The following is a 24582-nucleotide window of genomic DNA, read 5'->3' as shown; positions in this document are numbered from 1 at the left end:
ACTTATTTTGTTTTTAACTTTGCTGCTCTGCAACACAGCAAATTTCCCAGTTGTGGGACTAATAAAGGATTCTCTTATCTTATCTTAATTTATCTTATCTTAAAAGTGATCTTACCTTTACTGCACCTCCTCCAAAACCTTTGGAACAATTTACCTTTTACAGTCAATCTGTAGCCGAAGGTTAAACTGACAACCGGCCTGTTTACTCAAGTTCTTAGTCGTTAGTCTATTTTAACTTTATTTCATCTGTTCTTCTCTCTCTGATTTTATTGAACCGATGTGTGTGATAGTTATATTATTGTATTTGTTGAGAAAAAACGTCAAATAACACCAGGTTACGTTTTTTTATTACTGATAGTGATGATTAAACGGAACCATAACTGATTTGAAACATGAATTACAGGTGACTGCCGTCTCACTAACTCTGGTTCCAGTGACCTGACCTTTGACCTCTCCAGTGAAAGGGTGCAACAGACGTAATATCTCTTAAGAATCTACCGGACACTTCCTGTTCGACCACACGGGGGGGGGGGGGGATAAACAAACAAAACAAAAACACACGTAGATCCAATAAATTCTTTTTATCAATTTTCCAATAAAAAATACATTCATACAGAAACTATTTTACAAAACAATTTCAAAATGAAAAAATCTTGTTATAACATAAAACAAACAAAAATAGAGCCTCATATTTCATCTCCATGTTCGTCCGATAAAGATTCTCCGGCTAAAGATCGGGCGTCTCTGCCGGTCTTTTGAAAAGTTCAGAAATAAATCACATGGCAAATTTCTTTTAACAAAAGGAAAAAAAAAAAGCAACGTAATCCTCAGCAGGCACCAGAATGCAAAAATTAGAACAATTCAAGTGTCCAGAACAATTCACGTCTGATTTTTTTTTTTTTCCTTGAACGACGATAGGCCACTAGGCGCTATTGATGCCTTTTAAAAATAAAAGTACATTTTCTCTTGATAAGTCGAATCAAAACCAAAGATGAAGCGAATGAAGGAGAATGGAGCGAGTCTATTTTACAGTAATTCTTCTGCCTCTTTTCTTTATTGGTTCATGTTTAGAAACAACACACCTTTTTTTTTTTGGTCCCATACCCTTTCAAAATAGAAGCTTCCATACAAAATTCTCTTAGTTTACATTGTACATAATCTTTGCATTTTTGACATTTCTCAGTGTAAAAAGAAACATTGATTTCTCTCGAATGCTCTTTAAGGTTCACCTGTACAGCTGCAGAGTTGGAACAAGGCTACCTGTGATGTTGACTACTGAGTGACAGACGTCGAGTTGTATGAACACGTAGATCAGCCGTACCCTTAAAGTACACACGTTTTATTTATTGACAAAAAACACTGACACTGTGGCTCCAAACTGATTTCTAGAAATGGGGTAAAACGGTGATTAAGTTTTGTCCAGATGTGAGCGGAAGAGATTCCAATAAATCAGAGAGATCGGAGAATTTATATCAACCCACGGAGGAGCGTGTTGAAGTCATGTAACTCAAGTTAAAACATGCAAAATAGTGAAGTCGGTACAGACATGCATCTGGTCCTAAAGTCTTGTCTCAGTTCACCTGCAGAGAAACACAGAAACCCCCCAAAGGTCTGCAAAGCAGCTTAGCTGAACTGGTTGGACTGGTTTTGGTACCGTTCAGTCAGATCATGGGTTGTTTAAACCACGACTGAGTAAAGACACAGACTCCGCCTCAGGGCGAGACTTAGCAAAACACACAACATCTAAACAGACTCATGATTGAGAATGTCGTCATCGCTCTGAAGGACATTTTTCTTTGAACCACGGTGAGATTTCGACACATCGACGGATACAAGTGGCCCCAGTGTGTTTGCTTTCTTTGAGTAAATCTCCATTTGTCACATCCTTGCTGGCCGAGCGTGCCGCGTTTCATGAGAACATCTTTCCAAGACTCCTTTGTACCTTTGTCAGCGAGTTACAGTCCGTTTATACTACATGGTAGTAAACCATCACGACACTGAAGCGCTTTACCGAGCGGCGCCACGACCCTGCCTCGGGCCTCGAGCTGCAGTTCTGACGTATGATCGACACAGAAATGTAAAAATGTCAGTCATCGTGAAGCTGATGTATAGTTTTTGTTTTATTATCCGGGAGGTTTAGACGAGTCTGTCTGGAGACAAGGGGGCAAAGGTGTGACTGTGTGGATCAGAGCCTTTATAAAGCTATTCAATAACTACCACAATTACCACTGCATTAGCAGCCCCCGTTTGCTGTGTGTGTGTGAGAGAGAGAGAGAGTGATCTATTTAACAGGACAAGGCCACTTACATAAGGCATCAGTAAGGTCAACAGTGCATTTACAGATAGAAAAGAAAAGAGAGAAGCGCTAAAGTGAAGAAAAAGGAACGAAAAAAATCCCGTGGTCAAGACAGTTGCCAAGCAATAGTGGTATCCCCAACTTATCAATAAAATTAAAAAAATAAAACGACTGCCTTATGTGTTTTGTACAATACTACGATAGCATAATATGAAGGTAGCTGCTCTCGAATGGAATTTCGTTGTCCGATAAGCAAACGGGTGAGAGACACATCCCCAGATCCCATGCAACGTCTGTTATAATGGTGATAACTGTTTGTGCACAACCGTAGATTTTTTTTGTGTTTTTTTTTTTTTTAAGATACAGAGCTCACACAATGGACAACAAAATGAGCTTTATAGCGTGTATGGTTTGAGACAGGCTACTTAATACATTGCACATTTAATAGCTGCACTAAACAAAACAACCTCCCACTTTTGAATAGGGAGCTGTAGTTCCACCTCCGGGCGCACAGGGGGCGCCCCTCTCGCCACTCGGCTCTCCGCTAAATCGACCCCCCCACCCCGCTCGCCTCCACAGCCCAGAGACTCAAAGGACACAGACAGAACCGTATTTTTTTTCGCTTGCATTCAGAGAGACAACAAGATATCCCCCCCCAAACCCCCGCAAAAAAACAGCACAACATCGCCCCCTCCAGGTCATTCACTCATTCATTCGCGTTTTCCACAATGCAAGCTCCATCTGCTCCATTAAAGCCAGTCACAGGCACCCAGTCACAGGCACTCAGTCCCCATGCGCACAGGCAAACACACTGTCATCGGAGGCACGGCGACCCCCCCACAGGAGTCCCATAATCCTCCAGGAAAAAAGCGTCGAACACCATACAGAAGAGTCTCCTCCCATCTGCTCCAGCCCAGATTTTTCCCAGATTTTTTTTTAATTTCCCCGCCCCTCCTCTGCAAAAAGCCTCTCAAGAGCAGTCTCCACAGCGAGGTGTTGGAGGCACTAAGTATGGTGCAAATAATAGCCTGCGTTGCTTCATGTTTTTTCCGACGCCTGGAACACGGCGGTGCTCCTGTTGGCGCTCCCAGGACACACCGGCCTCGCTGATCCCCCAACAGGTCGGGACAATCAACCAGAATCATCCCTCAGAGCTGTCGACAAGGAGGCCATCTTAGATGTGCCTCTTCATGTGCAGCGCCAGGTGGTCGGAGCGGGAGAAACACCTGCGGGAACCGAAAAAGAGAAAGATATTAATCTCTCATGTCCATTTTCACATTTGCCGTTCTAAACGCTCGCTGCAAACAAAGATGGACGACACGATAAAAGTGAAGTTAAACCCTCTGGATCGCCCCCTGGTGGGTGGCTGCAGTACGAGCCCCGCCTCCTCCATGTTTGTAGATTTTAGGTAGTTCGAATCCCAGGTGGTCAAGTGTTTGCTCTGATCTATTTTGGTTCTTTGTTCCATTCAAAACTGGCTGAAACGACACGATCGAAGCTGAGATTGACTCGAGAGTCATTTCAAAATTCTTGTCTGTCACTATCATCAGGACTTCCACACCGAGCGCAAGATGGCGGCGTCCGTATCAGAGATATTTTGGCCCCAGGAAGCGCCCCTCCATCTTTATTTACAGTCTATGATCTTGAGGAAACATCTTCTCATGTAGAAGTTTGGTTTTACTTCGTCCTGTTGTTCATCATATAAGCAGAAGAAGAACGGGGAAGTTGGATTGTCCAAAACTAAAGTTCTGCTAAAGTCAAAGGTTCAGTGACGCTGCTCGTGTGCCGTTCTCATCCAAACACATTTAAAGCAACAATGGCTCATTGAGAAGTTTCCTGCTCTTCATCTTGACACGTCACTCATCCCCTTGTTCTCCACCCGCTTTTCATCTAACCCCTTGACCCCAACCCCATCTGTCCATCCTTGACCCTCATCCATCCCTCCACCTTATCTGTCTTTATTTGTAAAACTCATTTGAACACAGACGTCTGTGTTAGCGAGCGGCTGCTCAGCACGGAAGGTGAATGAGGGATTACAGCCACGCTCTTGTGTTGGAAAGTTAATATTCCTCGTGCCGCTCGCGACACCGACAATTCAAAACCCTGAAAGCCTGTTTCCTATTCGTTCCTGTTCTGTCGGGAGGTCACTCCGGTTACTCGCTGACTTGCTCACCTGTCGCAGTGGCTGCATTTGAATGGCTTCGCTCCGGTGTGCTTCCTGAAGTGTCTGGTGAGTTCGTCGCTTCGTGCAAAGCGCCACTCGCAGCCCTCCCATGAACACCTGTAGGGCTTCTCACCTGCAAGAGTCACAAGGGAGTCACAGGATTAACACAGAGGATAAACAAGACCTTTATCAGAAAGTTCATAAAGATTTCAAATTCTTGAAATGTTGAAAGATGTATTTATACGCTCAGATACTAGTATTTTGTTAAATAACTTGAATCTACTGAATGCTAACTCTTTGTAGCACTGTGAACTGATAATTGTCCTTTTGAGCTCTCAATCAAAGAGTGTTTGACATTTCAAAATGCAACTCTGCAGAAATGTTGCCAGTATTTACGGTTGTTTCCCGTCTGAGGGGTTTTACATCGAGGATTTCTGAGAAAGTATGATCCTAAGCAGGTGCTAAGCAGATTGGTCTGGCTCCTCTGCGCTCAAGAGAGAAACAGTCTTGTGCCTTGTGGTTTCTGAGAACTGTGGTATGCAGCTTTAAGGCGCTGCTCGAGTAGACGGCTTATGTAACGGGGGAGAGCTGCAGGAAAAACTAGAGGTTGTTCCTAATGGTCCTGAAGGCCATTAACCATGTGGCTAACATGGTCAGCGAAAGGATGCCAGGAATGTGACTTCCTCCGCTAATGGGCGACACAGCTGTAAACAGCCTGGCAGAGGTCAGAGGTCAAGAGGGAAACTGCTCACATCTGAACCCGGGGACAGAAAACCGCAAATGTCAGCTTCTCATCAGTTCTTTCTATTTCATTTGTTCTTCTTTCTCGGACTGTGAATGTCAACGGACGACTTTCTGAGGGTTTTTTTTCCCAGGGTGAAACCTGAGAACTGTTGATTTGTTTGAAGGATCCACATCCTCTGGGTGCTCCCCCCCCCCCATGAAGTCACGTTCCTCTGTGTGAATTAGGTCACAGTTGAGGGCATTCCCCCTGACAAACAATTCAAACTATGTGGGAGCATTTTCACAACTTTGAATGAAAAAATCAACACTTTACTTTCACTTTTGAGGGGTTTTCACTCTTCAGGTGAGTTTTTCTTCAAAAACCTGATGTTCTAACTGTCAGGGCCGTAGAACCCCTGCCCCCCCCCCCCCCCCCCGGCTTCATCACAGTAATAAAAGCATCTCCTACCTGTGTGTGTGCGCTGGTGTGCTTTGAGGTGCGAGCTCTTGGTGTACACCTTCCTGCATCCGTTGAAGTTGCACCTGTGCACCCGCCTCCTGCCGTCAGGCGACGCCTCCCCGCTGGTGAGCCCCGACCTCTCCACGGTCCTCTCCGTGCCCCCTGTCCTTATTTTCCCAGGCGAGTGCAGCGCAGTCTGTATCCCGCTCCACACCTGGGCTGCAGAGCCGTCCTTGCCCAGCTCAGGTGAGGACGGCGGCGTGCTGATGATGGCAGAGCCCAAGTCTTCGCCACCGTCGCCCAGAATGTCAGTAAAAGAGCTGGAGGGGAAGTCGAGGGTAGGGGAGAGCTCCTCGGAGCTGTCCGAGGCCTCGCTGCTGGCGTCGGAGTTGAAGCCGCCGGCGTCCACGTGCTGGTTGTCCTGACTGTCTTCCTCCTCCTTGATGAGGGGGATCTTTGGGTCGGGGTCCTTCGACTTGTCCCCGCAGGCGAGCATCAGCTTGCTCCACAGGTCCTCCTGGCTGTCAAACTTGAGTTCGGTGGCCGAGACGTAGGGCTCGTTCTGGAGGTACCTCTCCAGCTCGAGGCAGGTCTGTGCGGGGGGGGGGGGGGGGAAGACGAGATAGCAGTGAGTTTACGGGTTCACGGAGCCCGAGGCAACGCAACGTCCATAACAAATTACTTATTTTTTACGGCAAACACAAACTCTGCTGTTCTCCTCTGTACTCTGTGTTTATTCTTAGCAGCAGCAGCAGCGGGAAGGGGGGGGGGGAGACGCTGTGACACTAACACCAGTGGCCCTGCTTCCTTCCTGCCAGCATGAACGAGGCAAGACACAATGTCCTATGCAGAGGATGGGGAAGAGCGTTCTACGGGTGCCCTCTGAGACCATATCAGGGAAGATTACAAGCAGCGCACTTCCTTCAGAGAGCATCCGAGAACAAGGTGCTCTTACGCATACATGTGTGTGTGTGTGTGTGTGTGTGTGTGAGTGCGTTTAGGTGTGCGTTGGGCCCGGTCATGAAATTTACATATGCTACAGAGCCCCCCCACTGGGTTAGGGGAGTGCTTGTAGATCTTTTAAATCTATCAATTATTCAACATAATGTGGATTTAATAATGCATTCGGAGGCATTGCTGGAAATAACATAGCACACAGGGGACCCGAGAGGAGGGAGGTCTGGTTCACGGGGGTCCATAAAAAGCCTGGCATGAATACTGCAAGAGCCGCTGTGGATTGTGGGCTTATTTCCTTTGAAAAGGAAGTGAGAGAGCGAGGCAGGCCGCGGCCGTCGCTGAGCACAGGGCAGATACCAGGGCAGCTAATGGGCCTGCGCAATTTCCCTAATGAAGCAGATTTTCCAATTTACGGCCAGATTTCTGTTACTTGAACCGACCGGTGCACCGGGCTCCAGGGCAGAGGCTCGGTTTGAAGATAAATATGGTTTTCTGGCTTTTTTCTAACTTTTCTGAAACCTCTATTTTAGTCTCTGAGAAGAGTGAGAACGAGGGAAGAGGATGCTGCCCAGAGGCACGAGTGCAAACTCTGAAGTAACCTCGACACTGAATTTTAAAACTACAGGAGAGACCTCAGCCTCGACGTCGACATTACGGAAACATGGTTTAAGATTTGAAGGCCTTTTCTCAAAGAGTGATAAAACAGTCACGCCACAGGAAGAGAAGGAGTTTAGTGAAACCACAGACTTCACAGACACTGTCTCTGTCTGAAATGGGGGGGGAATTGTGAGGACATGACAGAGACAGGGAGCATTCAAGGCAAATGTTTGTCCTCAGCAGTGCTGCACAAATCCCATGCGAGCTTTAAATGCCTGAGAGGACCAGACTTGGCCCTAAGCCCGAAGAGACATGACAGACGAGCAGGGACAGAAGAAGAGGAAGAAGAAGATGAAGATGAAGAAGAGGGGGAAACCGTTTAAATTCATTTCCCAACAGGAACAAGAGGCGACTCTAACCCCTCCATCGTTTCCAGGATAAAAGTCCTCTGTTGTGTCACGCAGGGGTCGACGGGTCGAGCCAAATGGCCCCAGAATCAGTCTCTCTCTCTCTCTCTCTCTCTCTCTCTCTCTCTCTCTCTCTCTCTCTCTCTCTCTGTCAGTCTGTCACTCTCTCGCTCCCTCTGTGTGTTTGTGTGAGTGTGTGTAACAGAGAGAGAGAGAGAGAGAGAGAGAGAGAGAGAGAGAGAGAGAGGAGGAGGAGGAGTTACGCGCAAAGACGCACGGCTCGCCATTCAATCGCCTCAATCTGCACCACAGCGTGTTTTGACTTTATCACAAACCTGAGAACCAAAAAACAGAGAATATTTCCCATCAGTTAAACCAAAAGTCACCTCAGAATTATCAGAGTGAGAATAAAAACAAAAAAAATAACCGAATCAAGAAGAACCGGACGCGTAAAAAAGTCAAAAAAAAACGGAACATCAGAGATTCATCATGAAGGGAACTTGCACCATTTCCTCTGTGAACACACGCGTGGAGACTTTAAAACAGGGAAACTGACGCAAACTGTGGCACTGAAGTAAACGCACGGCGGGGGGAGGAGGGGAGGGTGGGGGGGTTTCTTGCGTACACAACTTTGACATTTGCGCGTCCACGGGCTGAGCTGTCAGCGGAGAATTACGCGCTCCCCTCCTCGGCACCAGGGGGGCACACGCGCTGTCACACTGCGGGACGAGAGGCGGGGGTGGTGGGTGGGTGGGTTGGTTACCTGCTGCCAGTACTCCTCCAGGGATGGCAACGCCGAAAAGTATCCGGTGTCGTGCACAATCTGCAGCTCCTGGAAGATGCTGCACATTGGGATGACATCCATTTCACTCCGCGGACGCAGCAGCCACAAGTCGAAGCGGAGAGGAGAGGAGGAGGAGGAGGAGGAAAAAACGTCGAGGCGTTGAGAGAGAGGAGCAGGAGTCTCGGCGGTGCTCGCATGTACGGTGCCAGGCGGCGGCTCGTGCGCTTTCCAGTGGAAGGAGGGTTTTTCGGAGCGTGTGACGCACGGAGAGCGCACAACACTGAACTCTCCAAAAGTCCGACAGCGCACTGTAAACTTCCCCCCCGATTCAAAATTACAGACAAACCCACCCCCATGTGATTACGTGACGTTTCGGAGCGCGGGCCTATGAGGAGACGGGAGCGCCACCCCCCCCCCACCCCGCCGCCTCCGAGCGCCGCCCCGGCCAATGCGGGGCCGCGGCCGACTCCTCCTGCGCGCGGTGGTTGGAGCGCGTCCCCCCGGCGTCTCCGCCTCCTGCCGGACTGAACCGGCGCTATTTATAGAGCTCTATATAAACCTGAGTCCTCCACGAGCAAAACGAGGAAGTCGACTTCTCTGCTGGTGCCGCTGCGCGTCTCGGCTGCAGGAGGAGGAGGAGGAGGAGGAGGAGGAGAAGGAGAAGCGCCGGCCGCGTCTCCAAAATAACGCACCTCACTTGCGTGTTCCTTATACGTTTCTAATTCTAATAAAGTCCGAGGCAGTTGTCACGAGTCGCCCGCAGACTCCCGGGGACCGTGAGATCACTTTCCCCCCGTGCTGCCACGAAATAAAAAAATACGATAGACTCGTTGTTTTCATTGGTGTCCAGAGAAAACACACACACATCACGAGTCCCCCCCCCCCCCCCCCCCTGTGACCGTGTAAACAGTTTTAATAAGCTATTAAGTTCTAATGGAGTTGCCCATAAAGATGATTATTCGCAAAATGCAGTGCGGGGTTATTGTGTGAGGCAGCAGCTTGAGGCGCATCATGAGGGGACATTTGTGTGAGTGCGTGTGTGCGTGTGTGTGTGTGCGCGTGTGTGTGTGTTATAATTTCAATCACCTGTGGCTCTCTCCATCTCAGAGACAGAGCTCACCCCCAGAAACAATCATGGAATCACACTGCTGCCTTGCTTCCTCTAGAGGCAGGACGGAACAGAACCGAGTGCCTGCTGAGAGTTTCTAATAATAAGATCCCCGAAGTATCTCTGGCAGCTCTAGAGTGACATGTTATAAATACACACAGGCGCTCCTGCAGATATGAATCCCCCCCCCCCCCCCCCCCCCCCTTGTTTCCCCTCATTTGATTGTAGAAATTCATCTCTCTTCTCATGTACTTTCTCCCCCAAACATCAGAAAAACATGAATATTAATGTGAGGTAATACACGTTGGAGAGATTGATGTGCTTTCATTATGTTGTTAGCATAAAAACTTCATTTTGCAAAAAATGTCGTCTTCTTTTTGAAGAAAAAAATAATAATAATAATCCCACAGTTTATCATCAGGTGGCTTTAAAAATACAGGAGTTGGGCTTTTATTTTGTTAAACGGAGGGGTAAAGTCCCTACTTCCTTTATGCAAATGCTGTTAAAGCCTTCTCATCAGAGTTGTCCTCCTGCCAGAGTCTCTTATTAAACCTCAAGTCCATCAGTCAAAACACTGAGACCAACGCCGCAGCCACTCTTCGGCTCGCTGACGCTCAGCATACACACATACGGAGCATGTGAGTAAAATTACATCTCCAGTTGCATAAGATGTGGGATAAAGTTGAAGTCAAGCGGAAAACAACGGCGGCATTGAGGGGTAAAAGGCAGGCGATGTGACAAACAACATATTTGGAACAGAGGGCCATTGTCTGACCCACTGGCCCCAGTCGAGCGCCTCCACAGCCCAGTCTCTTTTGTTGGGATCTCAGCTGTGGGCACATTTTTGCAGCACTCAGCACTATCACATTCTGTCATGAGTGTGTGTGGAGTGCCGGGGACAGGGAGCACATGCACAGGGGGTGGGGGTGGGGGTGGGGGTGGGGGGGGGGGGGGGGGGTGGGGGGGGGGGTCTGTGTTGTGATATAGATCATAGGTAACAGAAGGGAAGAGTCATGCTTCCCTCTGCAGCATCCATGATTCACTGGTGACCTTCTGAGCAGCGCAGAGGAACAAAGGGAGTAATTCTATCAAAGCTCACTCTGTATAAATACTTCTCTTTGTGTGTGACATGCAGCAGGAGAGTGTATAAGGGAACTGGCCTGTGCATTAGTTTCACTGTTAAGTGATAAGAAAATACTGTGCACACTAAAATCTTCTCTGGCAGGTCACCGGCCCAGCGGTTCAACACGTGCCAACACATTAACTGTGTTAATATATACGGCAGGTTTTATAGACTGGTACTGATTAGAGGGATAATGCTGCTGTCACACCGTGTGAGAGTTACTGTGATTGATCATTTCCCCACTTGGATATTGATTAACAATATTTAAAAAGTTGTAATTACAGCTAGGGAACTTGAAAACTGATAATAATACCAATGGATTCAGGTCTGGGCGGCGGCACGGCGATGCAGTGGAGGTTCCCGGTTTGAATCTCCGCTTGGCCGCCGGTGTTTCTGAGTGGAGTTTGCATGTTAACGGATGTTAATGTTCACGGCTAAAAAAAGAAGCAAATAGGTTCCTCATGTCCAAACTCATTTGTTGAAGGTCAATTTTGAATTAACGACATAGACGTGGGAATCGAATAACGCGTTAAAACATGAAACATTAACACTCGGACTTATATCAGGGTGATGACAACTTCCCCTCCAGGGACACCATCCAGATGTTTGGGCTTCATGACTGATATGAGCTCTCATTTTCATACACAGTCCATGGACAGAACTAGATGACTAAGTAATAAAGTGAATATTCTATATACTGTCTTGGTAACAACCACATTTTTTTCAGTTGTGAGAAACTTCTGAATCTTTTTCTAACACATTTATGACTATTATTACCGCGGCGTCTTCTTTCTTTGAAACTCATGTCAGTGGCTTCCTGCACCGATGCATCACACTCACCCGCTAATATTTATAAAAGTGTCACTTTTGCACTTCCCTTGTGAAACTCTGAGTCATCAAATCAAATTCCTGCACATTCTCTCTCTCTCGTGCTCGTAGAAGTCACCCGGATGCTGATGCACAGATAGCATGAGTCACTCGACTGTTTAGAGCCGGTTACCATGAAGCCGAGACGGATGTCGAGACGATGCTGGTCGGTGGCGGGATGAATCCATAGCAACAAAATAATGAGCGTAAACAGCCCGGTGCAGAATCAACACAGCTCTGAACCGGTCAGGCTTTGTCTCTGTGTGTATCTGCATATATCACACGCTCTGGTTGATGACTGTTACCTTGCTGAAAACATGCAGACATTGTCCATGAAGAAACTTACAGCACTGCCTCCCTCACATACCTAACAGGCGGAGAGGAAGAGCATTTATATATATATATACATGTATATAGTTCTATTTCAGGTCAATAGTCTGCATTAAATAGATGTGAGTATGTTATCTGTGCACAGCAGCCGAAACCACAAACCCACACGCGCAGCCGCCACTGGACACACATGAGCACCGGAGTGAGTTGTGTTTCGTGACCACAGACGATGTCAGAGATCAAACAGGGGAAATAACAAACTATTTCTGCTTCTCATCTCAAAACTATTTTTAAAAAACCTTTCATTTTGAGAAAGAATGCCCCAAAAAAAAAAAACGGTCACTCACTTTTAATTAGCCGTCCCCAGGATTCTGTGCACGGCGGATAAAAGCCAGCTCTTAATTTGCAAACAGTGTCTGGTGCCTGATTAGAAATACACTGTCGCAATTAGGCTAAAAAAGAAAAGAAAAAGTTTCCTTGTTGCCATTGGGAACGAGAAGTCAGATAGCATAATAACAAACGACAGGGATTCAGGAGCCGCGCGAGTTGTTGTGTCTGTGTTTGTTTTCTCCGTTTGACGGATCGTCTCGTGAACGCAGTGTGTTGCCGTTTGGTTTGGATTATTACCAATTACCATTTGGATGTATGAGGAGAGTTGATTTCGCTAACACATTCAGCGTGGCACCCCCCCGACTGCCTGTCACTTGCACCTCATCAGAATGCAAAGATATTCAGAGCGAAGTGAAGTACAGTATGTAAAAGCAGCGAGGAGGCACAATGAGCAGCGACTCCACGGCAACGCCAGATAAAGTTAACGGGATTGGTTCCCTTGCATCACGTGTCTGATTGATCCTGAGTGTTGATGCAGCGTAGATGAGTCAGGATCATGAAGCCTTCAACAGAGGAACAGACGTATGACATGAATCCAGAGGAAGCCGAGGGAGACTCCTTCTCCTTTTCTTTAACACTTGCCAAGTGCTTTTGAGCAAGATTTTCAGTTCTCACCAGCACGGGGAGGAAATATCTCGGTGTCAAGAGCGAATGTGAAGCCGAGAGGCGAGTAAACACACTCTCAGTAGCAACTGTGAGTGGAATCAATAAAGATCCTAAGTGATGTTTACATAGTTGCCTGAAAATAAAAGCCCCGGTGCCCATGACCGCAGCATTATTCAAAACATAACCAAATAAAGACAGAGAGGATCTTCACCGAGTGGTGAGACGAGTGGGAGGCGACGGGGCTGCTGGATCTTTTCAATCTTAGACTCTCAGTGCAGATCATCAGATGAAAACTGGGAATAAAAAGATGAAGTATAAAGCCTGGTTCACGATTTGTATCCTGATGTTGTCATTGTTTTGGAAGCTGACAAAATCCCCAGATCAAATTAAATTAATTAAATTAGCTTTTCAGCTAAATTTGAGCTGCACAAAGTCAAACATTTAACTGTGTGATTATCAAATATGAAGTTTTAAAGACGGCCAAGCTGAGAGTAATTTCCGCTTCACCATGTGTGTGAGCCCCTGTCGCCAATCAGCTGTGTAGTATGAACTTTAAACGAACCACAAATCACATGATACCAAGTCATGTATGTGAACTTGACACAACAACAACAACAACAAAGACACATTAGATACCGACTGTCATCGAACAAATCTAAACAACAGAAAGGATGTTTCTGCAAATATGTTACAGAGAACAAATATTTGATCCGAGATCGGAAGGTTGAGAGCGATCATAACTTAGAGGTTCTTGCACGTTGCACTACGTCACGTTGCCGAGTGCATTTCAAATTATCTAATGATCAACAGATTCCTCTGATCTGATCACTGTGACAAAAGCCCCGGCCCATATATGGAAGAAGCTATTCAGAGAGAGAGCCCATAGACGTGACCTGTGATTCCACTCGGGAGACACAAGCGTCTTTCACACATCAACCCAACATTAGATGAGTCACAACTGCACAAGCACAGATCTGCTGTGTGTGTGTGTGTGTGTGTGTGTGTGTGTGTGTAGATGACCTGCATACAGCGTGTTAACCCATGATCAGTGAAGCGGTCAGATACATGCACAGTGGGGGTGGCTGCCTGTGTGTGTGTGTGTGTGTCTCGGCATGTATAGAAAGCTTTTAGGTGACGTAACACGCCGTCCCAGTAAATCTGCTGCTGGTGACATCATTTCTTAAAAGCAGCAAGTGACAACATGAAACACTTTCCCAGCGGTCGGGGGGGGGGGGGGGGGGGGGGGGGGGGGGGGGGACCGTGCTCGTGTGTGGAGTCCCTGAATGACTTTTTTGTCTGACGCGTCGCTACGAGCTTGGGAAAAGAAACACAAGTGGTGTGTCAAATGTATTGATGTGCTAATTGCTGCCTGATGTCATCTGGCAACACCGTGTGTGTGTTTCTGAGCAGAGAACTTAAACAAAAGAGCGGGCCACATGTTGTCGCTGGCAGCCGGGCCGGACTGGCAGCGGCTGCAGTCCTGGACGCGGCTGCTCCCCGGATGATTTATATAAGATGTGCATGTTGGTGTGTTTGCCAATAAGAAAACTTTTCTATTCTACAGAATTAACTATGCGGAAAAGAAATGCATTTCTGTTTAAATTTAACTTACGTGCGTTTGTTTTGTTTGTTGAAGTTTTGTACATTTGGTTGTATTTGTATGTTTTATTTTCATTTACAGTTATTCATAGTTAAACTGTAAAACACCAAGCCTCACATCTCTTTGTCATGAGTTTGTTTCTTATGAATCACTGTCATTGACTTTTAATTAAACCTTTGCTGTTTTTCCTTTGGCTCAACTCCAGTTGTTTTTTTTAATGAGCAATAAAAATAAACCTGACATGACTTCACTTTGTATCTGAGTTAGAAACATGTTTTTAAACTGAGTGCGTTTCATAATCTTGATTCTGTTCACGGCGAAATTCACCAATCACACGTCACTGTACTGTAAATGTACAACATCTGTCCTGTGCCAGATGTTTCGGTCCCATGATGCCCGCAGGAAAGATTTGCGATGCAGCTGTTCATCGAGCAGCGATCTAGAACAACTGGTAACTATTTATTTTTTTATACATCTGAAAAAAAAAACGAATGTAGAAGGTGAAGGATAAAGTGAGCAACTGATAAAGTGAGCAACTGATGAAGTGAGCGAGCGGAGAAGTTCAGTTTGGTGAAACTGTGCAGAGCCTCTTTAAGCTGCCTGTTTGTAACGGCTTGTTTGGCTGCTTGCTGCTTCTCTTCCTGAGACCTGCGGTGATCGAGCAGCAGAAAGTTGAGACCGACCTCAGAAGCCCGAAGCTTCGCCAGCGCTGCGGTACACAGAGCCGCTCGGCTGTTTGTTCAAAGTCCATTAAAACGCAGCAGCAGAGAAACAGCTGCTGTTGTTATCGCTGGGCAGTCGCAGTCCCAGCAGTGGTCGTCTGATTATTCAAAGTTTATTAATATTGAAGGTATCAAAAGTCCAAGTCGCGCCAAATTCAATCCTGCGCTTCCTCCGGCTCCTAACGATCCACATCCCGAGTGTGAAGCCAATGAGACGAACGCTTCTTCAGATATGTGGGACACATACAGACAGAGTTCTAAAACTATTAGATCGCTTCAGCACAAACTTGTGTGTTTATTCTCCTTGAATAAATCACGTTTATTCAAACTGGTTTGCTCAGGGAAATATTTACTTGTGCACATGACTGCTCACCTCTGCATGAGTGCACTTCATGTCTCTCTGTTGCAATCAAAGGGACATTTAGCAGGATAATGAGCGGCGGCCATGCAGGGTGCATCATGTTTAGAGGAGTCACAGCAGAGTGAGTCATCGCCGTCTCATGACCGGCTGCTCCGAGGAAACGGAAAAACTCCACTTAACCTTGACCAATAAACTGTGAAGTGTGTCAATCTGCTGAATTTCTCTGGTTCGCACCACAGGGGGGGGGGGACGTCCCCATGAGACAGAAGAGAGAGGCTGAGCGGAGAGCTGGAGAGAACAGCCCAGAGCCAGAGGGTCACAAGTTTGATTCCTGTGAAAAGCCAGCGTGACCGTCCAGAACAGAGTCTTTAGTCAAAGTAAAAGTCCGCTTGGTTACGTTTGACTACCCACTGTTATTTGATGCGTGTGGATTCGTATTCCCAAACTTGTGAACACGATATCCAAAGAACGCCTGGAGCTAAATTCTTAAAATTTGGTACATACATTCACTGGGATGCACAGATGAACTGATTCGAATTTTGTTATCGAAGACCAAAGTTTAAGGTTGCGGTGACCTCATAAAGTTCACGTGTTGCCTTGTGAACGCAACATCACCAAAACACGTCCAGGGAATCCCTTCAAATTTTGTACAAAGATGAATACTAATACTAATATTCTCTTGCATGTGATATATGAGGATCAACCACAGGGAATTTCATTTCATCTGTTAGAAACATTCACTGTGAGGATCAGAATTTGTAGGTCACAGATATTCGACCTCTCAACATGCTTTTATCCTCGAGAACGCACAGAACACCTCGAGTGAATCCTTTCAAATTTGGAAAATAATGTGGTTTTCTTTTTACCTCTCATTAAATGATTAGATGTTAGTGCTTAAAAGGTCAAAGGTCACAGCTACCGAACGACTCTGAAGAAGGAGACTGAAACTGCCGTGGCAGACAGAGGCGAACAACGGCAGGGCAGTAATTCTAGTTTCATAAATACAACCAGTGTCCATGGAGACTGAGGAATCTACCGCTGACCTAAAGTAAAATTGAACGATTCCACATTTTCGAGCACAGACAGTGAACCATCCATTTCACACGATTGCATTAGCTAAATGTGTGAGATGTAAAAAAAAAAAGAAAAAAATGTAAAAGATAACGTATTGATTTCAGTTTAGCAGCGCGCGGGCGTTATCATCAGTGAGCGCTGAGGTCAGTTGTTTTAGCTTTGCTTTAGCTCTGGAGATTTATCACCTCTGTTGAATCGCGGCGAGGCGGGGGAGATAAATTGAATGCTGATCCTCGGCGGAGTAAGAAAGCAGCTTCGCTCCAAAGTGAGATATATGTGAGATATCAGTCCGAGCGTTTACGCCTCGGAATGTGATTGATGGCGCGAAATGAAAACACCAACTTATCAACAATTATTATTGAGGGGTAACTTGAGTTCTTGGTCGGCAAAGTGAACACTTTTAATGCCGTTATTGAGCGATGCTCCTGGAGTTGATTAATTCCTCGGTGGTGGATTGTTTTAACGGATCAACGTTTTTTTATTTTTATTTATTGCAATCCGTCTCCAGTTGAGGATTTTTTCTTTTCAATCCCACATGCTGTCAAAAAACCCCTCCGCTCTCCCTTCACTCGTTCTCCACCATCATATTTCAACGGGGGACGGTCGAGCTCGTCATTTCCACCGAGTGAGACCTCGGCGTTTTTTTTCCCCCAGACAGGCTCAGTTCGTTTTTTTCCTCGTCTCCATTATCAGCTCTGCATTTAGAGAGCGTCCGGAATTAATGAGTCGGATCATCAGAATCTCAACCTGACAAAGCAGGAGAAGAGGGAAAAAATAAAAAAAAGATGAGAGCAGGTTTGAAAATGACTCCAATGCGCCTCGGGAGTTTATGAGTGAATGTCATGAATGAGATAGTGTATGAGCAGGGTCTGTTAATCCTGGTAATGTAAAAAAACACAAGCCATTATGGACAAATACTATTATCCTGCACCACTGCTCACCTACTTATAGGATTTATGTTGCTTCTGAAACTTGGGTCAATGTTTGTTTTGAGGCAAGAATTAATTTTTCAGTGTGTCTTCCCTCTAGTATGTTTTTTGTTTGAGGAAAAGATAAAGTTTTGCAAAGTTAAAGCGTCTGTTGTATACGGAGCTTCTCTCCGGATATACATAATAACCGTAATAATAATGACAGAGTGCACCAGCTGGCCAATCAGAGCAGCCTGGACTTCATCAGGAGGGGGGGGGGAGGAGCCAAATCAAGTGTTTGAGACAGAGGCTGAAAAGAGGAGCTGCAGCGACGGACAGTCTCAGGACAGTCAAGAGTTTTCTCTTTACGTTAGAGCCTGAAAACCTTTTCAAGTAGTAACTCTAAATTGAAATTCCAAGTGCAGCGGTCGAGCTAAACCTGCCTGGTTGGAATGGTTGGCCTGTGGAAACGCTGGTGGCAGTAAACACCGGCTGAGAAGGTGTCGCTGCTACAGAGCTCTGAACACTGAGCACTGCACTTCCTCGGGCCCTGAACAACCCACATGACAAGTTCGAAGCTGATAAGAGAAATGATTCAGATCCAGAGACAGATTTCTGGAATTAGTAGAACATCATAAAATTGCTCCTCGGAACATAACTTTGTAGGAAACCTTTCTCGAAAAAAGGAAAAACTAACGAATGATTATATTTAAAATACACAGATAATTAAACACCAGCTGTGCATCATCATTGAATCTGCACTTCCAGCGCGTTAACCCGACGATCAGAGTCCCAGTCAGACCTCTCGCTGTGCATCTGCTAATCATTCAGTTAACCTGCAGCCGGGTGACACAGAATGAAAATGGAGTCATCGGCGCGACGGCGAGCGAAAAATGATTTGTGGGCTACCCTCGCACGTACGGTCCAAGTAGCACACATCCTGTTGTGCATGAAAGGAAGCGACTGTATCCCGGCAAATGGGAAACGCAGAGGACACAGATGATCTGATAGGAAAAACAGGTCGTGGAAACAAACACTCTGACGGTGCAGCTAAAGACATGGCAGCGGTGTCCAGACGCTGGAGACGCTGGAAAGACACTTAAAGGTGCTCGAGGCCAAAAGAGGAAAACATGTCCATCGTTCAGTTTGTGTCCCAGTTTCATCCAGTTGGAGTTTTTAAACCTTTTCACTTTGCATTTCAGATTTCAAGTTGGTTATTTCTCTTTTCTTTTCTCTTTTTGGAGTCGAAATGAAGAAAAAACTGTTTCCTGTAAATTACAGCTTCCATATTTCTGTCGTCTGACCTGTTATGTAAACTTCCCACTGATTAGAAAACTTAAATTACAGGGACGACCCTCAGGATTGATGCGAACAGAGGCTTCTTTTGATATCATGTCACTATCCGTTGTTATGGAGATCGCTCCAGTGTTCAGAAACAGTGCCGGGTTTTTATTTGAACCGTCGTTTATCCTCAGACGTTTGGCTGAATATCCCAGCTCCCTCTTTTACACTCACTCATGCCGGACACTCAGCTTATTCAGCAGGATCTACCTCGTGGTCCCCGCTCAGCTCCGAGTCCAACATGCTTGAGGAGCGTACATCATGGGAGATTTTCTTTTCCTCTCGCCTGCTCGGCCCACGCAGCCCAGCCCCGGCAGCTGTGAATGTGATGATAGGAGTTAATGACCCCAGAGGACCCTGAGTGACCCGCCCCCATCCACATCTCCACAGCGGCTGCCATTCCATAATGCAAACAGGAACGTGACCCCCTTCCTTCCCACTGTAACCCAGACGTGGAATCCAGCCCCCCCGCCTTCCTGCCCCCACTCCGAGGGGAATCCTCCACACGATCCGCGGCATTCCACATCCTGCCTGACTCACCCTCATGCCGAGAGAGAGAAGAGGGCGAGTGGGAGAGAATTAACCTCAGGAACGTGAAAAGAAAACCATGAGAAACTTAAATCATATGTATTATTATATCAGACTCTTTAAAAGCAGTCGGACTGTAAAATAAATGTTACTCAAGTGAGTCACCGTAACCTGTATACATCTACTTCAAGATCTCACACATGCACATGTACAGTTTACATCCTCGTGCATCCTCCTGTGCTACTGCACTTTACTCAAGTTTGTGTTTCTACGTATAAAAAATCCGTCTGAACTCAAATGTTACGTTCAAATTAACCCAATCTGTACTTTTATTTAGTATTTGTATATTTTATTGTGTATTTTATTCTATTTTTTTGACTTTCACAGGCTCTCTTGTTTTCTTCATGTGTTGCTGTAACTCCCTGACGTGGCATCAATAAAGTTTGTCTTATCTTTTCTTTTGAAAAAGGATTAAAATAAATATTGGTTCCTTTGCTGTTGGTGCAGATTCGGTGTCAGAGCAACAGGGAAATCAGGAATCATGTGCAGATCGATGAATCGACGGAAGGTTTGATAACACCACCAAACCAGAATCCTGTGGAGTTCCCTAACAATGTGCACGGACTGGAAATCTGCCTAATGGGAAAAAACAAATAAATTATCTTCGAGTCTGCCGTGGTTATGCATATTCAAAATTAAGTGTAAATCACATTATAGTCTCATAATAGCTATTTGCCCAATGCATTTACACTTTGCAACACAAACCCCCCCCCCCCCCCCCAGTGCGTTGCTGTTGGGTTAAGAAGGTGTAAAGATGCAGGGACGGCGAGCAGCTCTTATCGGGAGCAATGTACGCTTGTGGCCGGTGAGGAGGAAGAATCATGGCTGACAGGACTGCTCCCTCTGAGAGCTTGTTTGCACCACAGCTTGATTCACAATTATTCTTGTGAATCCCCCCCCCCCCCCCACGGTGCAGTTTGTTTCAGATGGGACAGATTTCTCCTGGTGAGGTCGTCTGACTTCTTCATGCACTGATCACTTCTTCATGCACTAATTCAAGAAGACATAGATTTCATACCACAAAGGAAAAGGAGAAACAGAGCCACTCATCCACCAAAGGTTTCCTTTCTTGCAATGTTAAAAAAAAAACGAGATAAAAAATGTCCCAAATCTGCCACTTTGTCCAGATTCCTGCCAAAATGTGTTTCCATACAGCGGTTGAAAGCAGCCCACCCCCCCCCCCCCCCCCCCCCCCCCCCATGAAGCCACATTTAAATCTGCTAGATCCAGATTTCTATTTGTATCTGCACCAAATCCACACGCTCATGGATCTCAGTCCCATAAACCTGCTTGATTGTCCATCTTGCAATGTTAAAAAGGGATAAACACTCCCTGGATCTGTCTCCAATCCCAAAGTGTATCGGGTACTTTCTTGGCCCGTGCGTCTCTTGTGGAAATCCATTCAGTAGTTTTTGTTAAAATCCTGCAGACGAACAAACAATCCGACAGACGGGGGGGTGAGACTATCTCCTCCTCGGTGACGGTAATTACAAGAGCTTCAGTTTGTTTCACACTTTTGATCATATTTGTTGAAATCCTCTCACGTCCTTGTGGTCATTAATGAGTAAAAGAGAAAAAGACCCGTCGCAGGACTGAAATAAGTTTTATTTGAACGGAGTTAAATGAGTCACTGTTTCTGTCACAACCCAACATGCATGCAGGGCAACAGCAGTTTCATTTTTTTAAAGTGTAGCCTGCTCTTGCTAGTTTTAACTTGTTTTGAATGTTTAAATTAATCTTTCTCATGTTTTCTTGCTGACGTGCGACTTTAAACCCAGATTTTGTCCTTTGATAGAAACTCAAAATGTTATCCTTCTGGGAGAATTGGGAGTTTTTTTACATCGTCTTCCTACCTGAGCAAAAAATATTTCACGTTCTTTCTTTGTTTGGGTGCAAAACGATCTAATGTTTTCTTGGAGCTCGTACCGAACAATCCCAGGAAGACGGGGACCATTTGAAACCAGCGAGGACTCACGCTCTCCAGCTCAGAGCACAGGAACCGCTCCGGTCACGTGTTGCCACTGCATGAATCACTCCACTGCAAACAGTGAATGAGAGAGTTCAGCAGGAATAATAGTGCCGTATTTACACAAGCTGTGGTTTTAATGTCAGGGTAATCTTAGGCATTTGTGAGTCACTCGGCCCTTAAACATGCAGTCGCCGCAGCCACACGGGGTAACTAGGCAATCATGTCGGTTTGTTGGAGTCCTGTGTGACTCAGAGCCGGCAGGCCGCTGAAGTCCGGGCGCATCTCGTGTTCAGAGGAGAGCAGTGTGGCATTCCAAAGTAATGGACTCTATATTGGGCTCTGGGGAGTGTGTGTGAGTGTGTGTGTGTGTTTCTCAGTATGTGGGCTGGTATGTCAATGCAGCTGCACGTGGGAGCGCTGTGTGTGTACGTTTGTGTGTGTGCATGTTTGATCGCTTACAAGAATGGTAACCATTTTTGTTTGTTTGTGCCACCCTGGCGCACACTGACAATGAACACTGTGATCACAGGCTGGTGTGTAGGTCGTTCTGTGCACATGTGTGTGTGTGTGTGTGTGTGTCTGTGTGTGGCCAGTGTGGCGGCAGGGCGCTCCCCAGGAGCCGCACAGTCCAACAAACAATCTGTGCTGTGTGACGCGCTGCTGGAGGAAAGTACCGTGGACTGTAAATAGAGATGGACGACACGTTTCCACTTCCTCCCGTGAAGATAAAATATCCCGGATACGAGCGCTGCCATCTCGATCTGCACAGCAGTGATCAGGGTGGAGCTGGGATAGCGGCGTTGCACCAGGTCACGCGCTCAGTCAATTGCGAGTCAATCATGACGTTACCCCCCCATCATCGAATAACGAATTAAAATCAAACATAAACACTTGAACAAACATTAGTGTGATAAGAACGACCTAAAATGACATTTTGATTAATGTGTACTTTGACTTTTCATATTTAGTCCATGTTCCATATGCTAACATGGAGGAGGCCGGGTGGATTATGTGCAGCCTGACGACGGCTTAGCCTCTGGGAGCAGTGGGCAATATTTGGGGGCAGCAGATATCGGGGCTAAAGCAGTTTTTCCCCACAAAACACAAGCAGTGATACTTTTGTCAGTTTGTGGTGCAGACGAGAAAGATAAATTTAGAAAAGTCGATAGCCGATGTATTTCTGTCAATGTGTTGTTCCGCTCTTTGGTGAAACTGGAAACAGAAACCAGGAGACTCCCGACCTCAAGATCCTGTCCCTCACCCACAGATTCTACATATTCTCTCACGCAGAGTCTGTTTATCAAGATTAGATTGTGTGTAACCTCACGAATGAGAAGTTTGAATAAAAAAAAGCTGCAGGCTCCTGGACAACTGACGGGGCCACAGACAGTCGCGGGTCTGTGTGAAATGTCTGCAGCTCTGTCTCAGCGGCTCAATGTGCTGGAATTAAAAAGTGAAGATACTGTTTGCTGACTGAAAAATCTAATTTCAGCCAGAGACCACCAACTGTGAATCAACACTCCTTCATCCAGCTCGTAAATGAGTTCACGGTAAAGCAGAGCGAGCGGAGAGAGAGGGGGGGGGGGGGGGGGGGTGTTTCCATTTGCTGCATCTAACGAGAATTAAACATTTATGTCTCCTTAAATGCGCATTCATCAGCATCAATAAGTGTTAATTAGTATCGAGCAACATTTGCCTCCTTGAATCAACCCAAAGCCGTTCGCCCACGGTGGAAAAATTTCATTTTCCCCGACTCCTGTGGTCAATGTCACGCCGGGTTACCCACAATGCAGTGTGATGCCGGTGCCAAAGGCTTACCGGGCGCAGTCTGTCGCTCGGCCCCAAATCCCCGGCTCCTCGGCAGCGAAGTGAACTCTCGCACGTTCAAAAGTGTCAAACGCTCGGGATGACACGCTTCAACACCTCCTGCTCCCCGCTCACTCTGTGTTCAGCAGGACAAAGTGTTTCTTGGTTTTCCACTCCACCTTGATTCCAACCTGCAGCAGCAGCAGCCGTGTGACAGTCGTCCTGCACAGACCCACATGAAACCTAAAAGTGAGACGACCCTCAGAATCTCTCGACAGGCACAATTAAATCACTTCAAAGGGCAGCTGGGTACAAGCCTGGATGAATATCAGCTCCGAACGAGGTGAAGCCGGCTCCGCGCCGCGTGCAGCTCGCCTCAGGTTCCCCCGTAACCAGTTTAACAGTCACCAACACAGACCGGCGCTCGTCCACATTTAATCATTTCGCAGCGTTGCACACACTTTAATAAAAGATTATGTGCAGCATTTGGCGGATGGATGGCGCCGGGCCGGATCGGCACAGGACGGAGGGACACCGGTGGCGGGCTAATGACACAAGCCTCAAGCTGTTCTCACACCTGCCATGGATCTGCCTCGCTCGCTTGACATTAACATTGAGGAGAGGGGGGGTAATTTCAAACACACACACACGGTTACATACCAGCGTCTTCATCGCTCACACTCACACAAACAAACAAATAGGCCATTATCCTTGAGAGCCCAATTAAGCAGTAAATGGAAGAGCTGGGTTGTTAGTGGAGAGTAAGGCGGCACACGATTGGACGACATGATCGGCCTGAGTGTGTAAAGGTTCAAGGTAACATTTAAACTCTTAAACTTTTGTTCACCAGCTGTAATTACACAAAAAAAAAAAAAAAGTCTTAACGCTTATTTAGGGTCAATTTAATGTTAAATGGAAACTCTCACCGTCGGCGCCGCCGCATAAAACAGCATCATATCCCCCAAATGAGTCATTACAGCCCTCAAATGAGAAATCATCGGCCCAAATTACTACTTTGTGCTCTCGTGATACACATTATTATCTCAATTTAGTCATTTGTACTAAGAATGCGTCTCTCAAATGAATAATTTGCGTCCCTCAAATTACAAAAACGTTCCCTTTAACCTCTTAACGTTACATGAAGAAGAAAAGTGGAACAGTCAGCAGCGAATGTACTTCAGCACACGTTCATTACTTCCTGTTACATTATAACCTGATTTAATTCATCATGTGATCTGACGGAGATCTGGAGATCTCTGCGTTGTGAACGTGTCTGAGCGGAGAGGGCACGGTCGCTTTTTAAAGAACATGTTCACGTTATTTTGTCGATTTTTAGTCCAGAGTTTGCGAATTCACGTCTTCACAACAACTTGTAATAAGTTCAGGTGCAGGGTTGAGCGT

The 24582-nt window shown here is 46.3% G+C and overlaps 1 protein-coding gene across 3 annotated transcripts; it reads right to left on the bottom strand.

Moving 5' to 3' along the window:
* Positions 1 to 566: 566 nt before the first annotated feature.
* On the bottom strand, positions 567 to 23384 carry LOC117778232 (Krueppel-like factor 6). Of its 3 annotated transcripts, none has more exons than XM_034613640.1 (7): positions 23373 to 23384; positions 20175 to 20179; positions 8368 to 8491; positions 5653 to 6235; positions 4470 to 4593; positions 2859 to 3522; positions 567 to 2821 (listed from the first exon to the last, which is right to left on the bottom strand). In XM_034613640.1, exons 3-6 carry the CDS (start codon positions 8467 to 8469, stop codon positions 3471 to 3473), a joined length of 861 nt encoding a protein of 286 aa, XP_034469531.1. In that variant the 5' UTR covers positions 8470 to 8491; positions 20175 to 20179; positions 23373 to 23384; the 3' UTR covers positions 567 to 2821; positions 2859 to 3470. The 3 variants fall into 3 exon arrangements, with proteins under 3 accessions (XP_034469531.1, XP_034469532.1, XP_034469530.1); XM_034613641.1 differs by lacking the exon at positions 20175 to 20179 and adding an exon at positions 15135 to 15139 and having other exon boundaries at positions 23373 to 23383; XM_034613639.1 differs by lacking the exons at positions 20175 to 20179; positions 23373 to 23384 and having other exon boundaries at positions 8368 to 8725.
* Positions 23385 to 24582: the final 1198 nt, after the last annotated feature.

This window comes from Hippoglossus hippoglossus, chromosome 17 (assembly GCF_009819705.1).
Source record: "Hippoglossus hippoglossus isolate fHipHip1 chromosome 17, fHipHip1.pri, whole genome shotgun sequence".
NCBI lineage: Eukaryota > Metazoa > Chordata > Actinopteri > Pleuronectiformes > Pleuronectidae > Hippoglossus > Hippoglossus hippoglossus.
This window is presented reverse-complemented; position numbering and strand designations above follow the sequence as displayed.